Source organism: Pristis pectinata, chromosome 8 (assembly GCF_009764475.1).
Source record: "Pristis pectinata isolate sPriPec2 chromosome 8, sPriPec2.1.pri, whole genome shotgun sequence".
Lineage (NCBI taxonomy): Eukaryota > Metazoa > Chordata > Chondrichthyes > Rhinopristiformes > Pristidae > Pristis > Pristis pectinata.
In genome coordinates this window covers 93364726-93385657 of record NC_067412.1, presented here as the reverse complement: position 1 = coordinate 93385657, position 20932 = coordinate 93364726, and the positions used below count along the sequence as shown (strand labels likewise).

The following is a 20932-nucleotide window of genomic DNA, read 5'->3' as shown; positions in this document are numbered from 1 at the left end:
TTACATTACTGAATGTAATGTAAATTAGAAATTGTCAGGGATCGTTTCAGTTTCCTGCCTTTTTTTCTCTGAAGTCCCAATATAACTAATGATTCACAAATGCAGAAGCAGAATACCATGCATGCCGAAAATATGAACTGGTAGAAAGTGCTGGAGTTAGTCAACAGGTCGGGCAGCATCTGTGGTGAGATAAGCAGGAGTAACATTTGAGGTTCCAACTCCTGATGAAAAATCATCAACCGTTACACAGTTATAGAGGCACAAAAGACGGCAGTTGCTGGGGTTGGGAGCAAAAAAAACGAGCCGCTGGAGGAACTCAGCGAGTCGAGCAGCATCTATGGAGGCAAAGGGGTGGTCGACATTTCGGTCCTGAAACACAAATGCTGCCTGACCCGCTGTGTTCCTCTAGCAGCTTGCTTTATTATTACACCTGCTGATTAGTTCACACATTCAGTTACAATGTGAACCATTTCTTATAGATCTCCTGTGATCCCTTCAATTACATTTACATTTCATCTGTCATAACCTCAGGCATCTCAAAGTGTTAACTAAGTACATCTGTAGGGCATTAATATAGGAAATAGAGCAGACAACTTACGCACACCAAGTTCCCAGAAGCATCAAGATACTGACCTGGTTGAGAGGGTAAATATTAGCCAGGAAGCTGCTCTTCAAAATAGTTTCCCTGCACTGCATCTTCCCTGTAGCTACAACACCATAGTCTGCATTGTTTTCCTTTTTTCTACCTCGATGTACTTATGTGTGGCATGATCTGCCTGGATGGCACACAAACAAAAGATTTTCTCTGTACCTCAGTACATGTGACAATAATAAACCCAGGCATTCATCAGAAAGAAAGGTCTCAGTCTAATGCTTCCTCTGAATTATAGCCTCTGGGACAGTGCTGTGTGGGGTGTTCCCATGACTTTAAAGTGTAACTGGGACACTCACCAATCTGACCTGGAGGAAGCAGTGCTACCCGTTGAGTTGAGTTGGACACTAATCCCCCTTTGTTAAAGCCAGATTGAGCTTTACCACTAGTAACAGATGGAAAAATAGAGAGGTAGAGACCAAGCATTAAGTAGTGTATTTCTAAGTTTTGTTGTAAAGCAAAATAACTGCAAAATTACATCCCTAGAAATAATGTGCTTCCGTGAAAAGTCAAGGTCAAAGCCGAGTTTATTGTCATGTGCACAAGTACAAGTACGCACAGGTACAATGAGAAACTTACTCGTAGCAGCATCACAGGCACATAGCATCAGATAAGCAGCATTCACAAGAAAAACATGAATTAAACATACATTATGCATGTTTTACAAGAAAGAACACAATTAAAACAAAAAAAAACAAAGTCCATTTGAGTGCAAAGTGGTCATAGTGTTGCTAAACTGTAGTGATTAGGGTTGTGTTGGTTGGTTCAAGAACCGAATGATTGAAAGGAAGAATCTGTTCTTGAACCTGGTGATGTGGGACTTCAGGCTTCCGTACCTCCTGCCCAATAGTAGCTGTGAGAAGATGGCATGGCCTGGATGGTGGGGATCTTTGATGATAGATGTTGCCTTCCTGAGGCAGTACCTACTGTAGATACTACGGATGGTGGGGTGTGATGTACCCTTGATGTATTGGGCAGAGTCCACTACTTTCTGCAGCTCCCTGAGTCCTGTTTCCTGCACTCTTTTGAAACTCACAAGGACCCCTTTTCTCATACTCCTGACTGAGTTCACTGAAACATTTATAATACTGCTTTTGTAGCATTTAAAACCAAACATATAAAGTGTTTTGAGGGATTAATAGGACTAAAATCCAATAGTCTGGAAAATCTGCCAGTCCTGTAGCACCAGCATCCCTGGTGTGCTGGATTAACAGAGTTTTACTGCAAAGAGTAAGATCAGGCAAGATCTATATCTGTCCAAATAAAGGTTAAGTACAATGTTGAGTAAGTCATAAAACAGAAAATGTTTTAAATGCCCGTCATGTCAGGCAGCGTCTCGAAATGACCTTTCATCGGATATTTAAGATATTTATTTATCAGTCACATGTACATCGAAACACAGTGAAATGCGTTTTTTGTGTTACTGAGAACGTGCTGGGGGCAGCCCACAAATGTCACCACGCTTCCGGCGCCAAAATAGCATGCCCATAACTTCCTAACCTGTACGCCTTTGGAATGTGGGAGAAAACCGGAGCACCCAGAGGAAACTCACACAGACACAGGGAGAACGTACAAACTCCTTACAGACGGTGGCGGGAATTGAACCCAGGTCGCTGGCGCAGTAATAGCGTTACGCTAACCGCTACACTACCGTGCCGCCCATTTGTACCTTACTTGATCAAAGAGGTGGGCTTTAAGGAGTGCCTTTAAGGAAGAGGGACAGGTGTTATAGAGTCACAGAGTAACACAACATGGAAACAGGCCCTTCGGCCCAACTTGTCCATGCTGACCAAGTTGCCTACCTGAGCTAATGCCATTTGCCTGCATTTGACCCATATCCCTCTGAACCTTTCCTATCCATGGAAATATCTAAATGCTTTTTAAGCCTACCTCTATCACATTCTCTGGCAGCTCATTCCACAGACCCACTGCCTTCTCATGTGAAAAATTGCCCCTCGCATCCCCTTTAACTTTTTCCCCTCTCACCTTAAATCTATGCCCTCTAATTTTAGACTCTCCCACCTGGGAAAAAGACTGTGTCCATTCACCCTATCTATACCCCTCATGTGTTTTTACACCTCTATAAGGTCACCTCTCAACCTCCTGCGCTCCAGGGAAAAAAGCCCCGGCTTATCCAGCGCCTCCTTATAAGTCAAGCCCTCCAGTCCCGGTAAAATCCTTGCGAATCTTTTCTGCACCTTTTCCAGCTTAACGCCATCCATCCTGTAGCTCAAAGTGACCAGAACCGCACACAAGTTTAATGAGGGAATTCCAGAGCCTAGCACCTGGGCTGAACTTGCTGCAGATGTGCATGGATCCTTTTGGTTTTATTCTCTCAGAGCAACATTGCTAGCAGTTGGCTGACCAACAAACTTCATTAGGTCAGCACATGGTGTGGCTAGCAGAGCTGGCACCTCACATCAGCAGCAGGTTGGGTTTGATCCTATTCTCAGCTGCCATCTGTGTGGAGTTTGTACATTCTCCCTGTGACTGCGTGGATTTCCTCCGGGTGCTCTGGTTTCCTCCCATGTCCCAAAGACATGTGAATGTTTCAGTTATTTGGCCACTTTGAATTGCCCCGTGTGAGTGAGTAGCTCCGGGGAAAGTTGATAGTTGAGACAGGCTCAGTGGACTAAAGGCCTGTTTCACTGCTGTATGGGTCTATTATGTTTTAATTTCAAGTTTATTGTCATGGGCATACATACCCATGCTATAAGTGCCATGAAAATTCGCTTTTTGCAGCAGCAGCACAGTACATTACAAACATGACAAAGGTAAATTACATAAATTTAATTTATACACAACTTACACGACAAAGTAAACAAAGATGAACATGACGATATCAGTGCAAGTTGTGGAAAATACCTTCATCCTTCCCTCCGTGGGTCTGAATCTCTCTAAGCTCCACAATTTTAAGGTGAAACAAGGAACCGTTTAATCCACTGTATATCCCCCAGCTCCCTGAAACAGCAATCCATTTAGTCCCACTTCCCTAAATCTCCTTCCTTCTCGGTTGGCAGTGCTTTTCTTTCACCATTTTTTAAGCGTTTATTATGTTCCCGATTAAAAGTTACTGCTGAATCTCCTTGCATTCTCATTTCAGGCAGTGCATTTGCGATCATAACAAGTTGTAGTGTGACTCATTGCTATTTGTGTTAGGCATGGTAGCAAGTTAGATGCCGTGGGGAAAAGCTGCAGTTGCAGGGTATCTGTGTGGGGAACATTATTCTGGTGCAGTTTTGATGCAAAAGTAGCTCTGGGAATTAATGCTTCTTCAGTTTCTTTATGTTAAACCTTCAGTCACTCACCTCTGTACTGCCGGGTATTCTTGCCAACTCCCAGATTCAAAACATTATAGTAGGAATCAAATTTAAGCTGCTTGGTACTGGAAAATTGTGGGTTTTAGAAGTTCTGGCCTCTCCCCATTCATCTTTTCTTTTGTAAGAAATATTTCCAAGGACATCACGAAGGTTAACATTAATTTTCCATTTGTAGTTGCCATGCCAATTGAGTGCTTTACTGGCCGTTTCAGAGAGCATTTTCGAGCCATATCTTTGGGTATGAAGCAGGAGTCACTGAATCCAGTTCAACTAAGGATGGGAAGTTATGTGTTCAAATACACTGATTCAGACGTTCACTGGCTCAGGGAGAGTTGTGCAGTACACCAATGGCCACAGTTAAATTCACACACCAAGACATTAGTTGCTACTGAATGACCTGTGACACTTTCCATCTTGTGCTTACAAGTGTGAAGTGCTGGATCATCCTGGGAATGAGGTCAGGATTGGACAGGAGGTTCACAGGGAAAGAGAATCCCCCCATTTGGGGATTGGGTCAGGGTCTCGGTTCTGTCCACTGGAGGCTTGGATGAGAGCCTTGGTCAGGGGTTGGAGGTCAGGGATTGGTAGGGGGTCAGATCAGCGCCTTGGCCGGGGTCAGAGATTGAGGATCACAGCCTCAGTCGGTCTTTTGAGGATCGGATCAATGTCTCGGTCAGAGGTGAGGGATTGAGGGATTGGATCAGTCAGAGGTCAGGTATCAGGGGAGGTGGAGGTGTTGGATCAAGGCCTTGGTCAGAGGTTGCAATGGAAAATTAGGTTCTGAATTGGTGAGTTTGAGAAAAGTTGGACCAAAGTTGGGTTTTGGGGGGACTTTGGCTTCAGAGAGTGGAATAGTAGAGAAGGGAGTGGCAGAGGGAACGCAGTGGGAAGTGAGGGATCCCATAGAGTGTAGTCCCCAGGGAGAAGCACCGTTAAAACCCAATGGTTCTGACAGTTCCCAACAACAGGCGCTCCTCAGAACGATGTGAGCTCATTTCCTGGGCAATGCTGCAATGATGTGGCATTGTACATCGAACTATGTCACCCTGTGTGCGTCTAGTGTGGAAGTTGGACCATCGGCGCAAACACAGTTCATGACCAAAAGTACCTTGTCGAACTCCTGAAGTTGTGCAATTTGACCCGGAAATTATTGCAATGGTATTCCACTTGGGAAATAACTGGCTAGCATATACCTAACACTGAAAAGGTGCCAGCATGCATATGAATTTTTAGGCCAGAATTTTTAAGTAGGTTACTTTGATATTCCCATAATAGCATTCCACAGTGAGCCACACTGTTTTTATGCTTTCTGTGCCCAAACACCTCATATAACTTTCTTTCTTTCAGTATCCCTGTGCTGCCTCCCACTCCAAATATAAAGTGCTTATCATGGATTCTGTCATTCCTTCTCCAAAGTTCTTGTGGCTTATTCCTCTTCTACTTTGGGCTGCCCTCAAAATCCCAGGTCATCCCAAGACACTATACAACCAAAGGAGCATTCTTGCTGTTTGGTTTAATGTTGGTATTAGTTTATTATTGTCACACGTACCGAGATACAGTGAAAAGCTTTTGTTTTGCATGCCATCCAGACAGATCATACCATACATAACTACATCAACATAGCAGAAAGGAAAACAGAATGCTGGGTATGGTGTTACAGTTACAGAGAAAGTGCAGTGCAGGTAGACGAATAAAGTGTAAGGGTCACAACGAGATAGATTGGAAGATCAGGAGTTCATCTTCAGTGTATGAGAGGTCCGTTCAAAAGTCTGATAACAGCGGGATAGAAGCTGTCCTTGTGTCTGGTGGTACATGCTTCTGCTATACGAAGAAAACTGTTAATTGTCACACACCAAGTTCCCACAAATAGCAATGAGATGATCAATTGAGAACCTGTTTTACTGACGTTTAATGGGAGATAATTTTTGGGAAGGGGATCTAATTTTCTGCTCTTTATCGAAATACTGCTGTGAGGGTGGATCTTTTACAACCCTGTGATGATGTAAATTGGACATAACCTATTGTCCAATTTGATAGAGGATAACTCCAACAGTACTCCCTCAGCACTGTGCTGGTGTGTCAGCCTGGAGCCTGGCAGCATGGTAGTGTAGCGGTTAGTGTAATGCTATTACAGAGCCAGCGACCCAGCTTCAATTCCCACCGCTGTCTGTAAAGAGTTTGTACGTTCTCCCCATGTGTCTGCGTGGGTTTCCTCAGGGTGCTCCGGTTTCCTTCCACATTCCAAAGACGTACGGGTTAGGAGCTGTGGGCATGCTATGTTGGTGCCGGAAGCGTGGCGACACTTGCGGGCTGCCCCCAGCACATTGTCAGTAACGCAAAAAGATGCATTTCACTATGTATCTCGATGTACATGTGACTAATAAATAATTATCTAATATCTAATCTAATTTTTGTGGATCAGTCCCTGGAGTGGGACAAACCCACAATTATCTTATAAAGTGCTACCAACTGAGGCAAGGTTGGCATCTTAGTGGTTCATTTCCCACCCCCCCCCCCCCCCCTCCAATTACTCCCAGATCAATCTGCCATCCCCAACATTCAATCCCAGTCATGGATCCTTCCAGCTTGGGTCTTTGAGTCTTCCAGCCCATCATTTCTGGGTTGGGTTCAAATTCTGAGCACAAGAAAAAACCAGATTCTTTCCTCAAATCAAACAAATACTTTAAAGAAGTCCCTCTTGGTGAATCAGGGACCGCAGAAATCCAACATTAGACCTTGCATCTCTTGTCTTATAATGGCTTTTCAAGTCAAGTGGAGCTTATTGTCATGTGCACAAGTACAGTGAGGTACAGGGAGAATGTAGGGACTCACTTGCAGCAGCATCACAGGCACGTCAATACGAACAACACACAGAACATAAATTATACATAAATTATACAAGACAGTGAAGAAAAAGGCAGTGCAAAACAAGGCAAATGTTTTTTTATTTGTTAGTGCATTAGTTTTTATTCTTTTCAGCTTCCCTGCACCCACACCAACCTCACCCATGGACCAAAGCAGCAGGTGAAACATCACTAGCAAGTGAAGTTTGAATACATTCCTTCTTTGTTGGTGAAGGATGATTTTCAAATGAAAACTTTTACAACATTGAAGATTTGGGCTTGTGATCAGTTTTCACAGTGGAAGCAATTCGTTCACTCATTTAGAAAGAATACTTTTGGGAAGTAACATTTTGAATTCCAGCATGATGATATGTCATGGGGGAACCATGAGGGAACCCTAACAATGAATTTTTCCTTGACTCTTCTCTCAGAATCAGAATCAGGTTTATTATCACTGACGTATGTCATATGCAAGACAGAAAGACATGAAAATTACTAAGTTACAAAAATAAATAAATAGTGCAAAAGAGGAATAAAGTGTCACATCACATGACCACCAAGATGGGAGAAGGTGAACAAGATGAACTTCAGTCCTTTCCCAGTCCATCCGGGACATGCCTTCTTCTCGATACTACCATCGGGGAGGAGGTACGGGAGCCTGAAGACCCACACTCAATGATTTAGGAAAAGCTTCTTCCCCTCCGCCATCAGATTTCTGAACAGTCCATGAACCAATGAACACTACCTCATTATTCCTTTTTTGCACTATTGTTTATTTTGTAATTTATAGTAACTTCATGTTTTTGCACTGAATTGCTGCTGCAAAGTAATAAACCATGTCATATAAGTCAGTGATAATAAACCTGATTCTGATTTCTCATCGATACAACCACCATATGGTGAGACTCTGAGCACAGAACTTGGCACAAAAGATCAGCTACAATCTTGCTAAATGGCAGAACAACCTCAAAGGCTGAATATTCCCAAATTCCAAAGGCCTAACTGGATTCTGAAGATTTTCAGCTTGTTTGCATTATTGCACATTCAGCAAAGCAACACCACCGCTGCTTTTGTTTTTACATAGTGGAATTCAGAAGCTGTGCATGAGGAGGCAGTTAAGAGTCTGCCACGTTGTCAAGATGTCATTTGAGCTCATGTTTCCAGTTCAAAGACCCAGAATTCTGGCTGATGGTCCAGTTACAACCATTATGTTACTGTACTCCATAACGTTGAATGCTACTATAATTCCCGTCAGCACTGGCCTAAATCCTTCTTCTTATAAATCTCCCTCCAACTTCAGCTCCCAGCAAATGAATCTGCTCTGCTTTCTTGGATACGCCCTTTGGGCTGATGAATGTCCAGTCATTAGGCAGTAGGAGTCTGGTGCCCAGGAATTCTGACAGCTGTGCTTCCAAGGCTGATCTTCTCAGCCAGGAGATTAAAACCACATGAAGTTTAAAATGATCACAGGTGTAGGTTAAGAAAGTGCATTCTCCCTGTTCCAGAAATTGAACTGATGCTCAAACTTCAGTGTTGCATGCTAACATCCACAATCTGCCTATTTTAGTTATTCACAGGTTCTGCTCCATTATACCAATATTTGGACATTTGTTTCAATATAAGGATCAGAAGCCTAGTCATATTTCCAGTGAGGGAGCTGTTTTAGTTGTTGCTTTTATTTGTCCTGCCAGACTTTTAAGATATAGATCATCATTAGCATGAAGGAAAACAACTGGATTTGCCTTTGAACATGTATAGGATCTGACAGATCTGGGACACAAAGCAGAATGCTAAAAATACCATTTCATATTCATCTTATCCACTTAAATCTTCCTGACCTATTCATTAGTCACTGATGGAAATGGACAAAATGTGAGCCACAGTGAAAGTAAAGTGTGCAGTGAAGTCAGGGGGTGTTGACTACATTCCACTGTGGTTTAGCCCATGCTTTATCCTCTCTAATGATTACTTAATTAATCGCCAGTATTGACATTCGTTCCATCAAATAACTTATTAAGCTTCCCTCCATCTAATGTGATGGATTGCAAACCCTAAATTTAGGCAATTCTGGATAGTTTTTTAATGCTGATGCACCACTGCTAAAACTTTGCCTTGCAAAGAAAATTTTCATCTGTGTGAAATAAATTCTGCTTGTGTCCAGTGGGAACTGTTACTTATTTCTGTCTATCAGTAAATATCATGACCTCGATGTGAGATAATTTACACAGTAATATTGCTGGAGGGGACTCAAAGCCCAGGGAGTTAATGATCCCTGGTATGAAGGCACACTTTTGCACTTATTTCACTGATGTGAGAATGGTTGTGTGATAAACACGCTCTGAAAGGTGATGAGTAAAGTTTACATTTTAACTAGATGACAGCTATTAACATCTAAGATACTAGATCATCCATTTCCTGTGACCTATGAATTCATTGGCACTGGGGAAGCACACTGGGGCTGTTGCACAGCACACTACACATGTTTATGTTATGGCTCTCCATTAGCGTTGTTCACCAGTCACAAGGCAAAGTTACCAGTCACTAATTAATGACTCTCACACATTTTCCTTCTCCTATCCGACCAATGTAGCATTAGATCGGAGACATCAGGCTGGGGTCAGGGAGTTGAGTCAAGGGTCAAATTTGGTCAAAGGTCAGATCAGGCAAAGGAGCAGCGGCAACTGACCCTTGCTGTTTGCATCACTTCCTTCAAAAGACAAGTGAAGAGAAGTTGATTTGTTGGCAAACCGCAGAGAGAAGATATGAACCTTCCAGCATGGCACCGAGAATTAAATATTTTCATTTTTGCGTCTTATTTTTGTAGCCTACATCGAGTCAAATCATATCATGGGTTGGGGAGAGAAAGCAATAGAGCTCCGTTCTGCGGAGAATGGACGGCTCGAGGGAGTGTTTATGCACAAGAAAGCACAGAAACTGAAGTTCCTGTGTGAAAGGAACGACAAGGTGAGTAACAACAAACTCGTCGTTTGAGGAATTAAATGCTTACTCTCCGAGTTGATGCACTCTCTGGGGCAGAGGTCTGGTTCATTGGCTTAATCATCCAATGCTTTGTCAATGATAGTTCGTATCTCACGAACACTTTACTAGAGTATGACAGAGCTCACAAGAGGAGCTCAATGTTCCAGGCTTTTTCCCCTTTCTCAGCATTGGTCAAGTAATGTGTTCCATTTTCTATCAGACCTCAGCTTGGCTTAAAGATTCCCAAATCGGAAAGCTGTAGGTTTGAATCCCATTCCAGGGATTCTCATACATGAAAGAAGGCCATTCAGCTCATCAGGTCTATGCTGCCTTCGGGGGAAACAACCCCATAAATCCCATTCCCCCTCTCCTTCTGTCCCTGTACCCCTGCAACTTGTTCTCTCTCGCACATGCTTATCAAACCCCTTTCAATTCTCTTTGACATTATCCCACACTAACACTAATTTACAGTAGCCGTAACCTACTGGACCATCATTGGGACGTGGGAGAAATCCAGAGCACCTAGAGGAAACCCACACAGTCACAGAGAGAATGTGCAAACTCCACACAGACAGCACCAGAGACCAGAGTCGAACCTGGATCCCTGGAGCTGTGAGGAAGTGGCACAGAGTGTTGCACCATTGTTCAACCCTAATGTGAACAGTACAGCAATGGGTAGGGCCAAGATACCATTCGGATGAGATATTAAACCCTAGCCCCTGTCTTCCTATTGGATATTCATGATGTCTTGATTAACATTTATCCCTTTGTCTATTCCTTTACGTTTTACTCAATTTTGCTATGTATTCATAGTGATAGTTTAAGAATGGCGACAGGGTCTACATTGATCTGGAGATACTTGGGAAGGTGGGATTCTTTTCAAAGCAACGCTGTTGGAACAAGACTTAACAAGAGTATTGAACACTGTGAAGTATTTGGATGTATTGGTATTGGTATTGGTTTATTATTGTCACTTATACCGAGGTACATTGAAAAACTTGTCTTGCATACTGTTTGCACAGGTCAATTCATTACACAGTGCAGTTACATTGAGTTAGTACAGAGTGCATTGAGGTAGTACAGGTAAAAACAATAACAGTACAGAGTAAAGTGTCACAGCTACAGAGAAAGTGCAGTGCGATAAGATGCAAAGTCACAACAAGGTAGATCATGAGGTCAGAGTCCATCTCATCATTCAATAGTCTTATCACATTGGGATGGAAGCTGTCCTTATGTAAGCTTTAGAGAGAAATTTTCCACTGGATCGGAAACCAGAGGACATAGATTTAAATTCACTGCAAAAGAGCCAGTGGGGAGATGAAGAGAACTTTGTTTCTTACACAGTGAGTTATGATGCATTTCCTAAAGGATGATAGAAGGAGATTCAGGGGTAAATTTCAAAGTGAAATTGAATAACTTCTTGAAAATGAAAACTTAACTGTGGGGAAAGGAGAGAGAAATGGAATTAATGTCAGAGAGTTGCCTTAGGAAAGAGGGGCTAATTGGGCTCCTTCCATGCTGTGTGATTCCCTGGAGCACCATGAGGAAATTAAAGGCTTTAGATAAATGTCAGTATCTCTTTCAGCCTTGCAGAGACAAGCTGTAATTAACAACGATTTCCTTTGGTGTAGCCCCTATAATACAGCGAAAGTGCCCAGTATAAATATTCCAGGTTGTGTATCCAGGTATGATATTTATAAGATAAGATATCTGTATTAGTCACATGTGCATCGAAACACACAGTGAAATGCATCTTTTGCATAGACTGTTCTGGGGGCAGCCCGCAAGTGTCGCCACACTTCCGGCGCCAACATAGCACGCCCACAACATTCCCAACCCGTACATCTTTGGAATGTGGGAGGAAACCGGAGCACCCGGAGAAAACCCACACAGACACACGGGGAGAACGTACAAACTCCTTACAGACAGCGGCCGGAATTGAACTCGGGTCGCAGGCGCTGTAATAGCATTACGCTAACCACTACTAGCCGCTATACTTTAGGAGAAGGTTGTGGCATTTGACAATTCGATTAGCAGTGCCCAGAAGGATTAAATAAGGATATGAAATGCAACAAGGATGAGCAGCTGGTTGAGCTGATGTAGAGTGTGGTGACCTTGAGCCAATTTATGCACCATTGCTTTAATGCTTGTTATTTACGATCTCTATTAAAAATAGATTGGCTTCCTTACTGATCATTAACACACTCCCATTTTATTCCCTTTTAGGTGTTCTTTGCCTCAGCCCCATCTGGTGGAAGCAGTCAGATTTATTTTATGACACTTGGTCAGAACTCTCATTTGAACTGGTAGCCCCTGGGAGTCCTGAACACACGTTCTGTGTGTGTTGGATTGCACTGACGTGATCATTTCTATGTACTCACACCACACTGGCTCTCAACTAACAGTGCCAGCTACATCCATTACAACCAATGACACATCTTGGAATAAGAGTCTGTCATCTGTTCGACAATAACTAAAACTGTTTTCTGTAATTCTACTGATTTATATATATAGTATCTATGTTATTGGAAAAGGTCAGGTTGCTGTAGCAACCAGACAATGCATTACTGTAATGTTAAGTGAAAAGATAGCTCAGTGTACCAGCTGTGAGCAGATATATACATATGTGCACAAGCCTTTTGCACAATCACGTCTTTGTGGTTTACCTCCCCAACAAGTGATTCAGCAGTTCACCCCAGTATTTTGTATATTCAGTATAAATGGGTTTTATGATGGTAGTGCTAATATTAAGACAATTAATGTACTGTACTTTATGTGAAAATAATTCTCTAGCAAAGCACCTTTTTTCAAAATGGCTTTCTGCCACTTCTGATATTTGGAGAAGTGCGTTTGCCTGACTTTGGACAATGTTTAAGCAGGATGGTTAATCGGTTAATCAGTTCCAGGCACTCAATGAGTTAGACTTTGAGTAGAAATCATTTGGGTAGAAAACAGATGTAAGAACAAAAAAGAGGCAATTATTCAGACCCTTGAGCTAGTTCCACTATAGAATGAGATCACAGCTAATCTACTCCATAACTCCACTTTCCTGCCTTTGCACCATCTGCCTTGATATCCTGACAGAACTCATGACATTGCCCCTGACTTTTGGTGCAGAAAGTTCCGAATCTCTGCCTTTCAATGGGAAGAGTTCTTCCTGATTTTGCTGCTGAATGTTGATAGAAAATAGGTCTTGGAGCAGATCATTCATTTCCTTTCAGTACTTAAATGTGTTTCTTTATATTCATTCATGGGGTGTGGGTATCATTGACAAGATTATGTCCCTTTATTCTTGAAGTTCCCCCAACACTGCAAATACTTCCTCCATGAACAGCCAATATTATTTTAAACACCTCAGCCCGGTTTTGCTGATCAACCAGTAGACATTAATTTTGTCAAGTCTCAGCTGCAGCTAATCAAGCCCCATATTAGGGCACCAGGTTAACAACCTTCCCTGAAAAGGTTTCAGTATCTAATCTACCATTTTCCTGACATTTTCTCAGGTCCAATTTAAATTGGATTTCTGTGTAAATTCTCCCACGCAAAGGATTAAAATAAATCTGGATAATAAAAGTTTAGTCTGATGGGTGATGAAGTCATTTGAAAAGTGCAGAAGAATTCACTGCTGAATCCCTTTGCAAAACGAGGAGAAGCTTTCATTTCAGCTGAAGCAAGTCAAAGCTAAATTCCTCACCAGTGAGATAGGGTTTCAACAAACTATCTCACTGCTGTCCAAGAGTTAAGAATGAACTGTGAAATAATTCCTTATATTTCATACTGCTTGAGATGCAGGAAACAGTGATGTGTGTGTGTGCATGTCTGTGTGTCAATGTGTATACTTGGTGTTTGTGTGTGTTCAGTGTGCATTTGTATCTTGCGTGTGTATGTGTGTCTTTGTGTATGCGTCTGTGTTGTGTATGTATCTGTACACAGACACACACAAACAAAAACAGAAATACAAATAGACGAGACACATGCTAAACACACACACATGCAAAGACACACACTTGTAAAGACACACACACATGCACACACACACGCACACACACACACACACACACACATATTTACACGCACACACACGCGCACAGACACACACACGCACACACACACGGACATGCACACACACACAGACATACACACACAGACTGGGTAAGGAGGCTGATTTCCTCTCCTAAGTACATTAGTGAACCAGGACAAGTTTTATAACAATCTAGTAGCTTTATGATCATCATTACTGATACCAGCTTTTTATTTAATGAACTTTAATTCCCCATCTTTTAAACCCCTATCTCTGGATCATTGGTGAGACCCCTAGATTACTGTCCAATAATATAATCACTGTGTAAACATAATCTTTTGATTAATGTTTTGATATTGTACTGATAAAATCAAGAGTTTGCAGTGTTCCCAAATCTACAGTGATCATTCCATAGATGTGAAAGTAACATTCTCATATTCAGCAGGACAAGTCCAGGAACAGCAAATGCCATCACTTCTTTGGATGTGTTTACCGACATTCCTACGTGATAATTAGTTCTAATTTGGATGTTGAAATTATCCAAAAATCTCCAAAAAAAAGCACTTTCTGATGTTTCTTTTTTAAAAAAAATGAACAAGACCTCTGTGTGTCTCAGAAGCCATCCCACACTTGTGTTTGAATCATGGGAGTTGCTGAAAATATATTCCCGATTCCTTTGCATTTTAAAATAAGGTTCAGGTTAAAACAAGTGGCTTTATGTCTGTCTGCTATTTCCCCTCCTCCCCAGCTTCCCATCCCATCCAAAACACTGTCACTGTTCAGTAGACTCCTGACCTGATTAGCCAGTCACAACGAGCTTGAATCTTTTCCTTCACACTTTAGCTACACATCTAAAATCAGCAGAGTTGTTTATAATACTCCCTTGGGAGAAAGTGCAGGAAGAGTTCAACAAAAGAGAGGAAAATGAGCAAAGCACCAGAGAGGAAAGCAAGAGAGCGAGCAGATATAGAAAGAAATGAGCAGTGAAAAATGAGAGAGTGCAAAAAAGAGAAGAGAGGAAAGCTGAGCGAGAATGAGGTGTGCAGACACAGAAAGTGAAAGGAGGGAATGAAGAAGTGGGAAGGAAAATGAACAGGGAGAAATAAACAAGCAAAGGGAGAGAGAAGGAAATGAGCCAGGAGGCACATCAGGGAAGCCGGATGAGAAGCCAAGTGAAAAGAAGCGGAGGTTAAGAAATGAAAGAATGTGGAATACAAGGAGCGAGAAAGTCAGCTCAATCTACAAAAATAATCTTTGCATCATAATTCAAGGGGTTTTGTAATCCAAAAGAAGCAGAGACTCTCTGGGCAGGTCCTGGTGGATTGGAAGACAGCAAATGTCACACCACTGTTTAAAAAAGGATGCAGGTAAAAGGCAGGTAATTACAGTTAGCTTAACGTCCGTAGTTGGGAAAATGCTTGAAATTATCATTAAAGAAGAAATAGCGAGACATCTGGATAGAAGTGGTTCCATCAGGCAGACACAGCATGGATTCAGGAAGGGCAGGTCCTGTTTGACAAACTTACTGGAGTTCTTTGAGGATATAATGAGCGCAGTGGATAGGGGGGAAAGGTGGATGTTGTATACTTGGATTTCCAGAAGGTGTTCGATAAGGTGCCGCATAAAAGACTTATCCATAAGGTACGGATGCATGGAGTTGGGGGTAATGTATTAGCATGGATAGAGGATTGGTTAACCAATAGAAGGCAGAGAGATGGGATAAATGGGTCTTTCTCTGGTTAGCAATCAGTGGTGAGTGGGGTGCCACAGGGACCCGCAACTGTTCATGATATACATTAACGATTTGGAAGGGGGACCCAGTGTAGCGTATCTAAGTTTGCTGTTGACACTAAATTGAATGGAAAAGCAAATTGTGCAGAGGATGCGGAGAGTCTGCAGAGAGACATAGATAGGTTAAGTGAGTGGGAAAGGGTCCGGCAGATGGAGTACAATGTTGGTAACTGTGAAGTCATCCACTATGGAAGGAAAAATAGAAGGTCAGATTATTATTTAAATTGTGAAAGATTGCAGCATTCTGTTGTGCAGAGGCACTTGGGAGTGCTTGTGCATGAATCGCAGAAGGTTGGTTTGCAGATGCAATGGGTTATCAAGAAGGCAAATAGAACGTTGGCCTTCATTGCTAGAGCGATTGAATTTAAGAGCAGGTAGGTTATGCTGCAACTGTACAGGGTGCTGGTGAGGCTGCACCTGGAGTATTGCGTGCAGTTCTGGTCTCCTTACTTGAGGAATGATATACTGGCTTTGGAAGCGGTGCAGAGGAGGTTCACCAGGTTGATTCCGGAGATGAGGGGGTTAGCCTGTGAGGAGAGATTGAGTCACCTGGGACTATACTCACTGGAATTCAGAAGAATGAGAGGGGATCTTACAGAAACATAAAATTATGAAAAGGATAGATACGATAGAGGCAGGAAGTTTGTTTCCACTGGTAGGCGAAACTAGAACTAGGGGACATAGCCTCAAGATTCAGGGGAATAGATTTAGGACAGAGATGAGGAGAAACTGCTTTTCTTAGAGAGAAGTAAATCTGTGGAATTCTCTGCCCAGGGAAGCAGTAGAGGCTACCTTATTAAATATATTTAAGACACAGTTGGATAGATTTTTGCATAGTAGGGGAATTAAGGGTTATGGGGAAAAGGCAGGTAGGTGGATCTGAGTCCATGGCCAGTCAGCCATGATCTTATTGAATGGTGGAGCAGGCTCGACGGGCCAGATGGCCTCGCCCTGCTCCTGTTTCTAATGTTCTTAAAAGTTTGACCCAGTAGCACTAATTTACTGCACATTCTATTAACACTCAATGCAAGGGAGTTCATTCCCATCAATCTTCCGAACAGCGAGTGCAGGGAATGAAATAATATTTGGCTCTTTTGATTGATGATGAAGGGCAAAGTGCTTTATAAATGTAAAACAAATTTACCCTGATAGGGGGATCACATTAAGCTAGTGAGGGCAAAACATCCCAGGAAATGTCTGGTCGAATTTCCAAAGTGGTGTGGAGTGACTGAAAAAAGGCTCCTGTCGCCTTTCGCTATGGGGAAACTCAGTGTCCTGCCACTGCTGTGGAGAGGGAAGGGAATGTTCTGACTTTGAGAGATAGTGTAAAATGAGCGATAATGGCTGAGCCATTGGTTGTACATCCCTCAGCTTGTCACTTCCAATGATCTCCATTGTAAAACTCCGTACTTTGGGCAAAATGCAAGAAGGTTTTGAGGAACTTGTTTTTCCTAACTCTGTCTGTGATGCAAGCCACTTAACTTTTTAAAAACATTTGCATAGAAATTTGATCATATGCCATTATGTGACTGAAAGTGGTCTCTTCCCAGAATGGAATATAGTAGCTAATGCTTCGGGATAGTTTGTGGTCACTTTTACGAATCCGACACAATTCCCTGAGGCTCAACAAGTGACTACCACTGGTCAACCATTGCACTGTACTGGATTGGAGCCCCATCTAGCTACATACCATTACTTACTTCTATCAACTGACAACCCCCTACGGTTCTGAAACCTTTCATTCATCAATCTCACTTCCAGACACATCCCTGGTTACCCCAGACACTGACCTGCTCTGTTATCCTTGGCTGAAACCGGAATTGCTCTGACTGTAAACCCAGACCCCACCCAATCTGCCAAGCCCAAACTCTACAACACCCAGAATACCAAACCCCAAAACTCCTTGGTGAAGGTCCCAAACCTCACACACCCCCAACTGACCTCAGTGGTCAAACCCAACCCCACCACCATGCTGTGATCATCTGATGTCTACATTCCACCTCAGTACCTGATCGATGAAACCTCCTTCTATTTCCCCCTCCCCACCATCCCCCTCCCAACCCTCCGAATCTAGACCCATTTAAGGTTGGGGTTTAATTCCCCTTTTGCAGTGTGGAGTCCCTGAGAGAAAATATGTCACACTGATTCAGTGGAGCCAGCAAATGGGGCCACAGTGCTTCTGAGGTTTATAGCTGGGATCCCATGACTGAAGCAGTCAATGGTGCCTCATGACACAGCTATAAAATGCAATATTCACAACAATCTCCAATTTCTGAACAATTGTGACGATACATTGCATAACTGTAGAAAAAGATAGCACTTGTTCATTGTACTCACTGCAAGAGTACTCACTGTTCAAAATAGTCTACAGTTCTGACCACAGTTAGCATCTGCAGATCTTACTGGTGAGGGTAAAACTTATTATATCTACTAATACACTGGAAATTGCTTAACAATATTGTAAGTGACCAAGCACATTCAGTAGTCTTAAAACAGAAAGTGTTCAGACAGCATCTATAGAGAGAGGAAGTAGAGCTCCTGTTTCATGCAGATGACCTATCAGCAGATGTGCAGGGCAGGTTTTTTACACAGAGAGTGGTGGGTGCCTGGGATGCGCTGCCAGGGTTGGTGGTGGAGGCAAATATGATAGGCACGTTCAAGAAACTCTTAGATAGGCACATGAATGTGAGGAAAATGGTAGGATATGGACATTGTATAGCCAGAAGGGATGAGCTTAGTTGTGCATCTTATTACCAACATAATTGGTTCGGCACAACATTGTGGGCCGAAGGGCCTGTTCCTGTACTGTATTATGTTCTAAATGGAAAATGAAAAAAAACACACGAGTTTTGTTGCAGAGAGGACAAGCAATGGAATTGGAATTGGTTTATTATTGTCACTTGTACCGAGGTACAATAAAAAACTTGTCTTGCATACTGTTCATACAGATCAATTCATTACACAGTGCATTGAGGTAGTACAGGGTAAAAACAATAACAGAATACAGAATAAAGTGTCACAGCTATAGAGAAAGTGTAAGGCAGGTAGACAATAAGGTGCAAGGTCATAACGAGGTAGATCGTGAGGTCAACAGTCCATCTTATCGTACTGGAGTATCACAATGGAGAAAACAAGGGGGATGTCTTTGACAGGGTGGAAACTAAGGTTGCCCAGGTGACATGATGAGAGGCATAGACAGGGTAGATAGTCAGACTTTTTGCTCTCCAGAATGGAAATGTCAAATACTAGAGAACATAGCTTTCAGGGGGGGAAAGTTTAAAGATTTATGTGGCATTTTTACACACAGAGTGTGGTGGGTGCCTGGAATGGGCTGCCAGGGGTGGTGGTGGAAGTCGATATGATAGCTTCGTTTAAGAGGTGTTTGGACAGGCACATGAACAGGCAGGGAGTGGAGGGATGGAGACCACATGCAGACAGGTGTACAGCTTAATTTGGTGTCATGGTCAGCACAGACATTGTGGGCTACACTCCAGGGCCTGTTCCTGTGCAGTAGTGTTCTAGGTTCTATGAACGCACCGCTGATCTGTCTGAAGGATGTGTGGATAGAGGGAGAAGAGTGTGGGCTTTAGAGAGCAGAAGCAACACTGGAACTATGAGACTGGGAAAACTGGAAATCAGAAATAACAGTGAATGCTGGACACCTCAGTAGGTCAGGCAGCATCTATGGGCAGAGAAAAATCAAGTTAATGTGACAGGCAGATGATTTTACCTGAGAAATAGCCATTTCTGAAACATGCAGGAAAGGCTGGTTATCTGAAATGGTTGAATTCAATATTGTGTCTACTGGATCAATAAAGAGTCTTTAAATGGTATTTTAGTGGAGACATAAACTATTACACATTAAAAGAGTTAACGCCTATATTTAATAGTTGAGAGAATGTAGATCTTTTTACAAAATATCTTCCCACCTCTAATTTCAGAGCTAATATTGTTCAACTACGTAGTGTATTAGACTTTAACACCCAGTGTAAGTGACATGCAGACTTGCCCCAGATCCATTTGGCAAAGATGAGGTACCCCATTTCAAATCCCAGGGACAAATCATTGACCTACGAGATGAGATTATGTAGAATAGGCCCACTTCCTCCAGAGTTTGGAAAGGCAAGAAGTGTTTCATTCTGAGTGAGGTTGACTGAGTCTGTTTCCTTTGGGTGGAGCAATAGAAATCCTTTACCCAGAAGGCTATGGATCTTTGGACTTCCCAGCCTCATTGGGTTCAATTGATTTTTAGACACTGAGGGGTTCCAGATATGGGGTTTGGATGGGAAAGTGGATGTAAGATGGAGGTTCAGAGAGAAATCAAGGGACATGTGGTTAGCACAGGCAAGTTGTGCTGAGATTAAAAGAATCAGATTTAATAGTGGATCAGGGATGAGGGACATACTCCTGTTTCTACTACTGATGGTCTTATGGTGGACCAGGGGACTTAGGCCGACCCCCCACTCCTGTTTCCTCTATCGGTAACTGGGGCTGATCACTTTGTCCGCAAGGACAATTCTCTGGTTCCTACCCAATCCACCAAATGGCCAAAAGTCATTTGTTTCTCCTCCCCACCGTTCCATTGCCAGGGTCAACTGACCCATATCTTGGTGATGGGTTGAAGCCTTCAAAAGGAATCAGAGGCACATCTCAACCAGCTTGAATCTTGCACGAAAGCATTTCATGGGCAGAAATGGAGGAACAATCCATTATGTCCAAGAAGTTCCACTCCCAACTCTCTCCAGCCCCTGAACCACAGCATGGATATGTGGGAGAAGGATAGAATTCCCATTCACATCCCCCACCCCAGACTGGACATAACGGCCTTCTCTAAATGCAGCACTATTGAGATTCACTTTTATCTTTTCAGCCCAAGAATTTTAAGGCCTGTGATTACTTGAGAAATAATCAATCAACATGGATGAAGATTTTTTGTTTAAATTACACTTTTTCATGAATGTTTTAAATGTGATTAAAATTGTTACAAGTATCAATAAATTTGCTGAGTCAAGTGTTTCTGTATTTCAACTACAATGTTTGTCGACTTAACGTTACAAAGCATTGCTTTTTATCAGCCGGGGATTTGAGTTTCCATGCCAACAATTCCCAACAGCCACTTGGTTGACTCCTTATTCCGTGTTTCCTGCCAAGGTCTAGGTCCTCGTACACCTGAAGCTGCCATTCATTCACTCCATAATTTTAACCAGGGGAACTTAGTTTTCTGTGAGAACCTGACTAACGTCATTTATTGGTGACATGAGAGACTGCAAAGCCTGGAATCTGGAGCAACACACAAAACGCCGGAGGAACTCAGCGGGTCAGGCAG

General features: G+C 42.6%; 1 protein-coding gene across 4 annotated transcripts in view; it reads left to right on the top strand.

Moving 5' to 3' along the window:
- The window catches only part of si:zfos-2326c3.2 (mitogen-activated protein kinase kinase kinase kinase 4), a 264594-nt gene extending 243972 nt beyond the window's left edge, over positions 1-20622 (top strand). For all 4 annotated transcript variants that reach the window (XM_052020805.1, XM_052020803.1, XM_052020804.1 and 1 more), the window contains 2 exons: positions 9640-9779; positions 12021-20622. In XM_052020805.1, the coding sequence (XP_051876765.1) occupies positions 9640-9779; positions 12021-12104 (224 nt within the window). In that variant the 3' untranslated portion in view covers positions 12105-20622. The remainder of the gene's footprint in view (positions 1-9639; positions 9780-12020) is intronic.
- Positions 20623-20932: the final 310 nt, after the last annotated feature.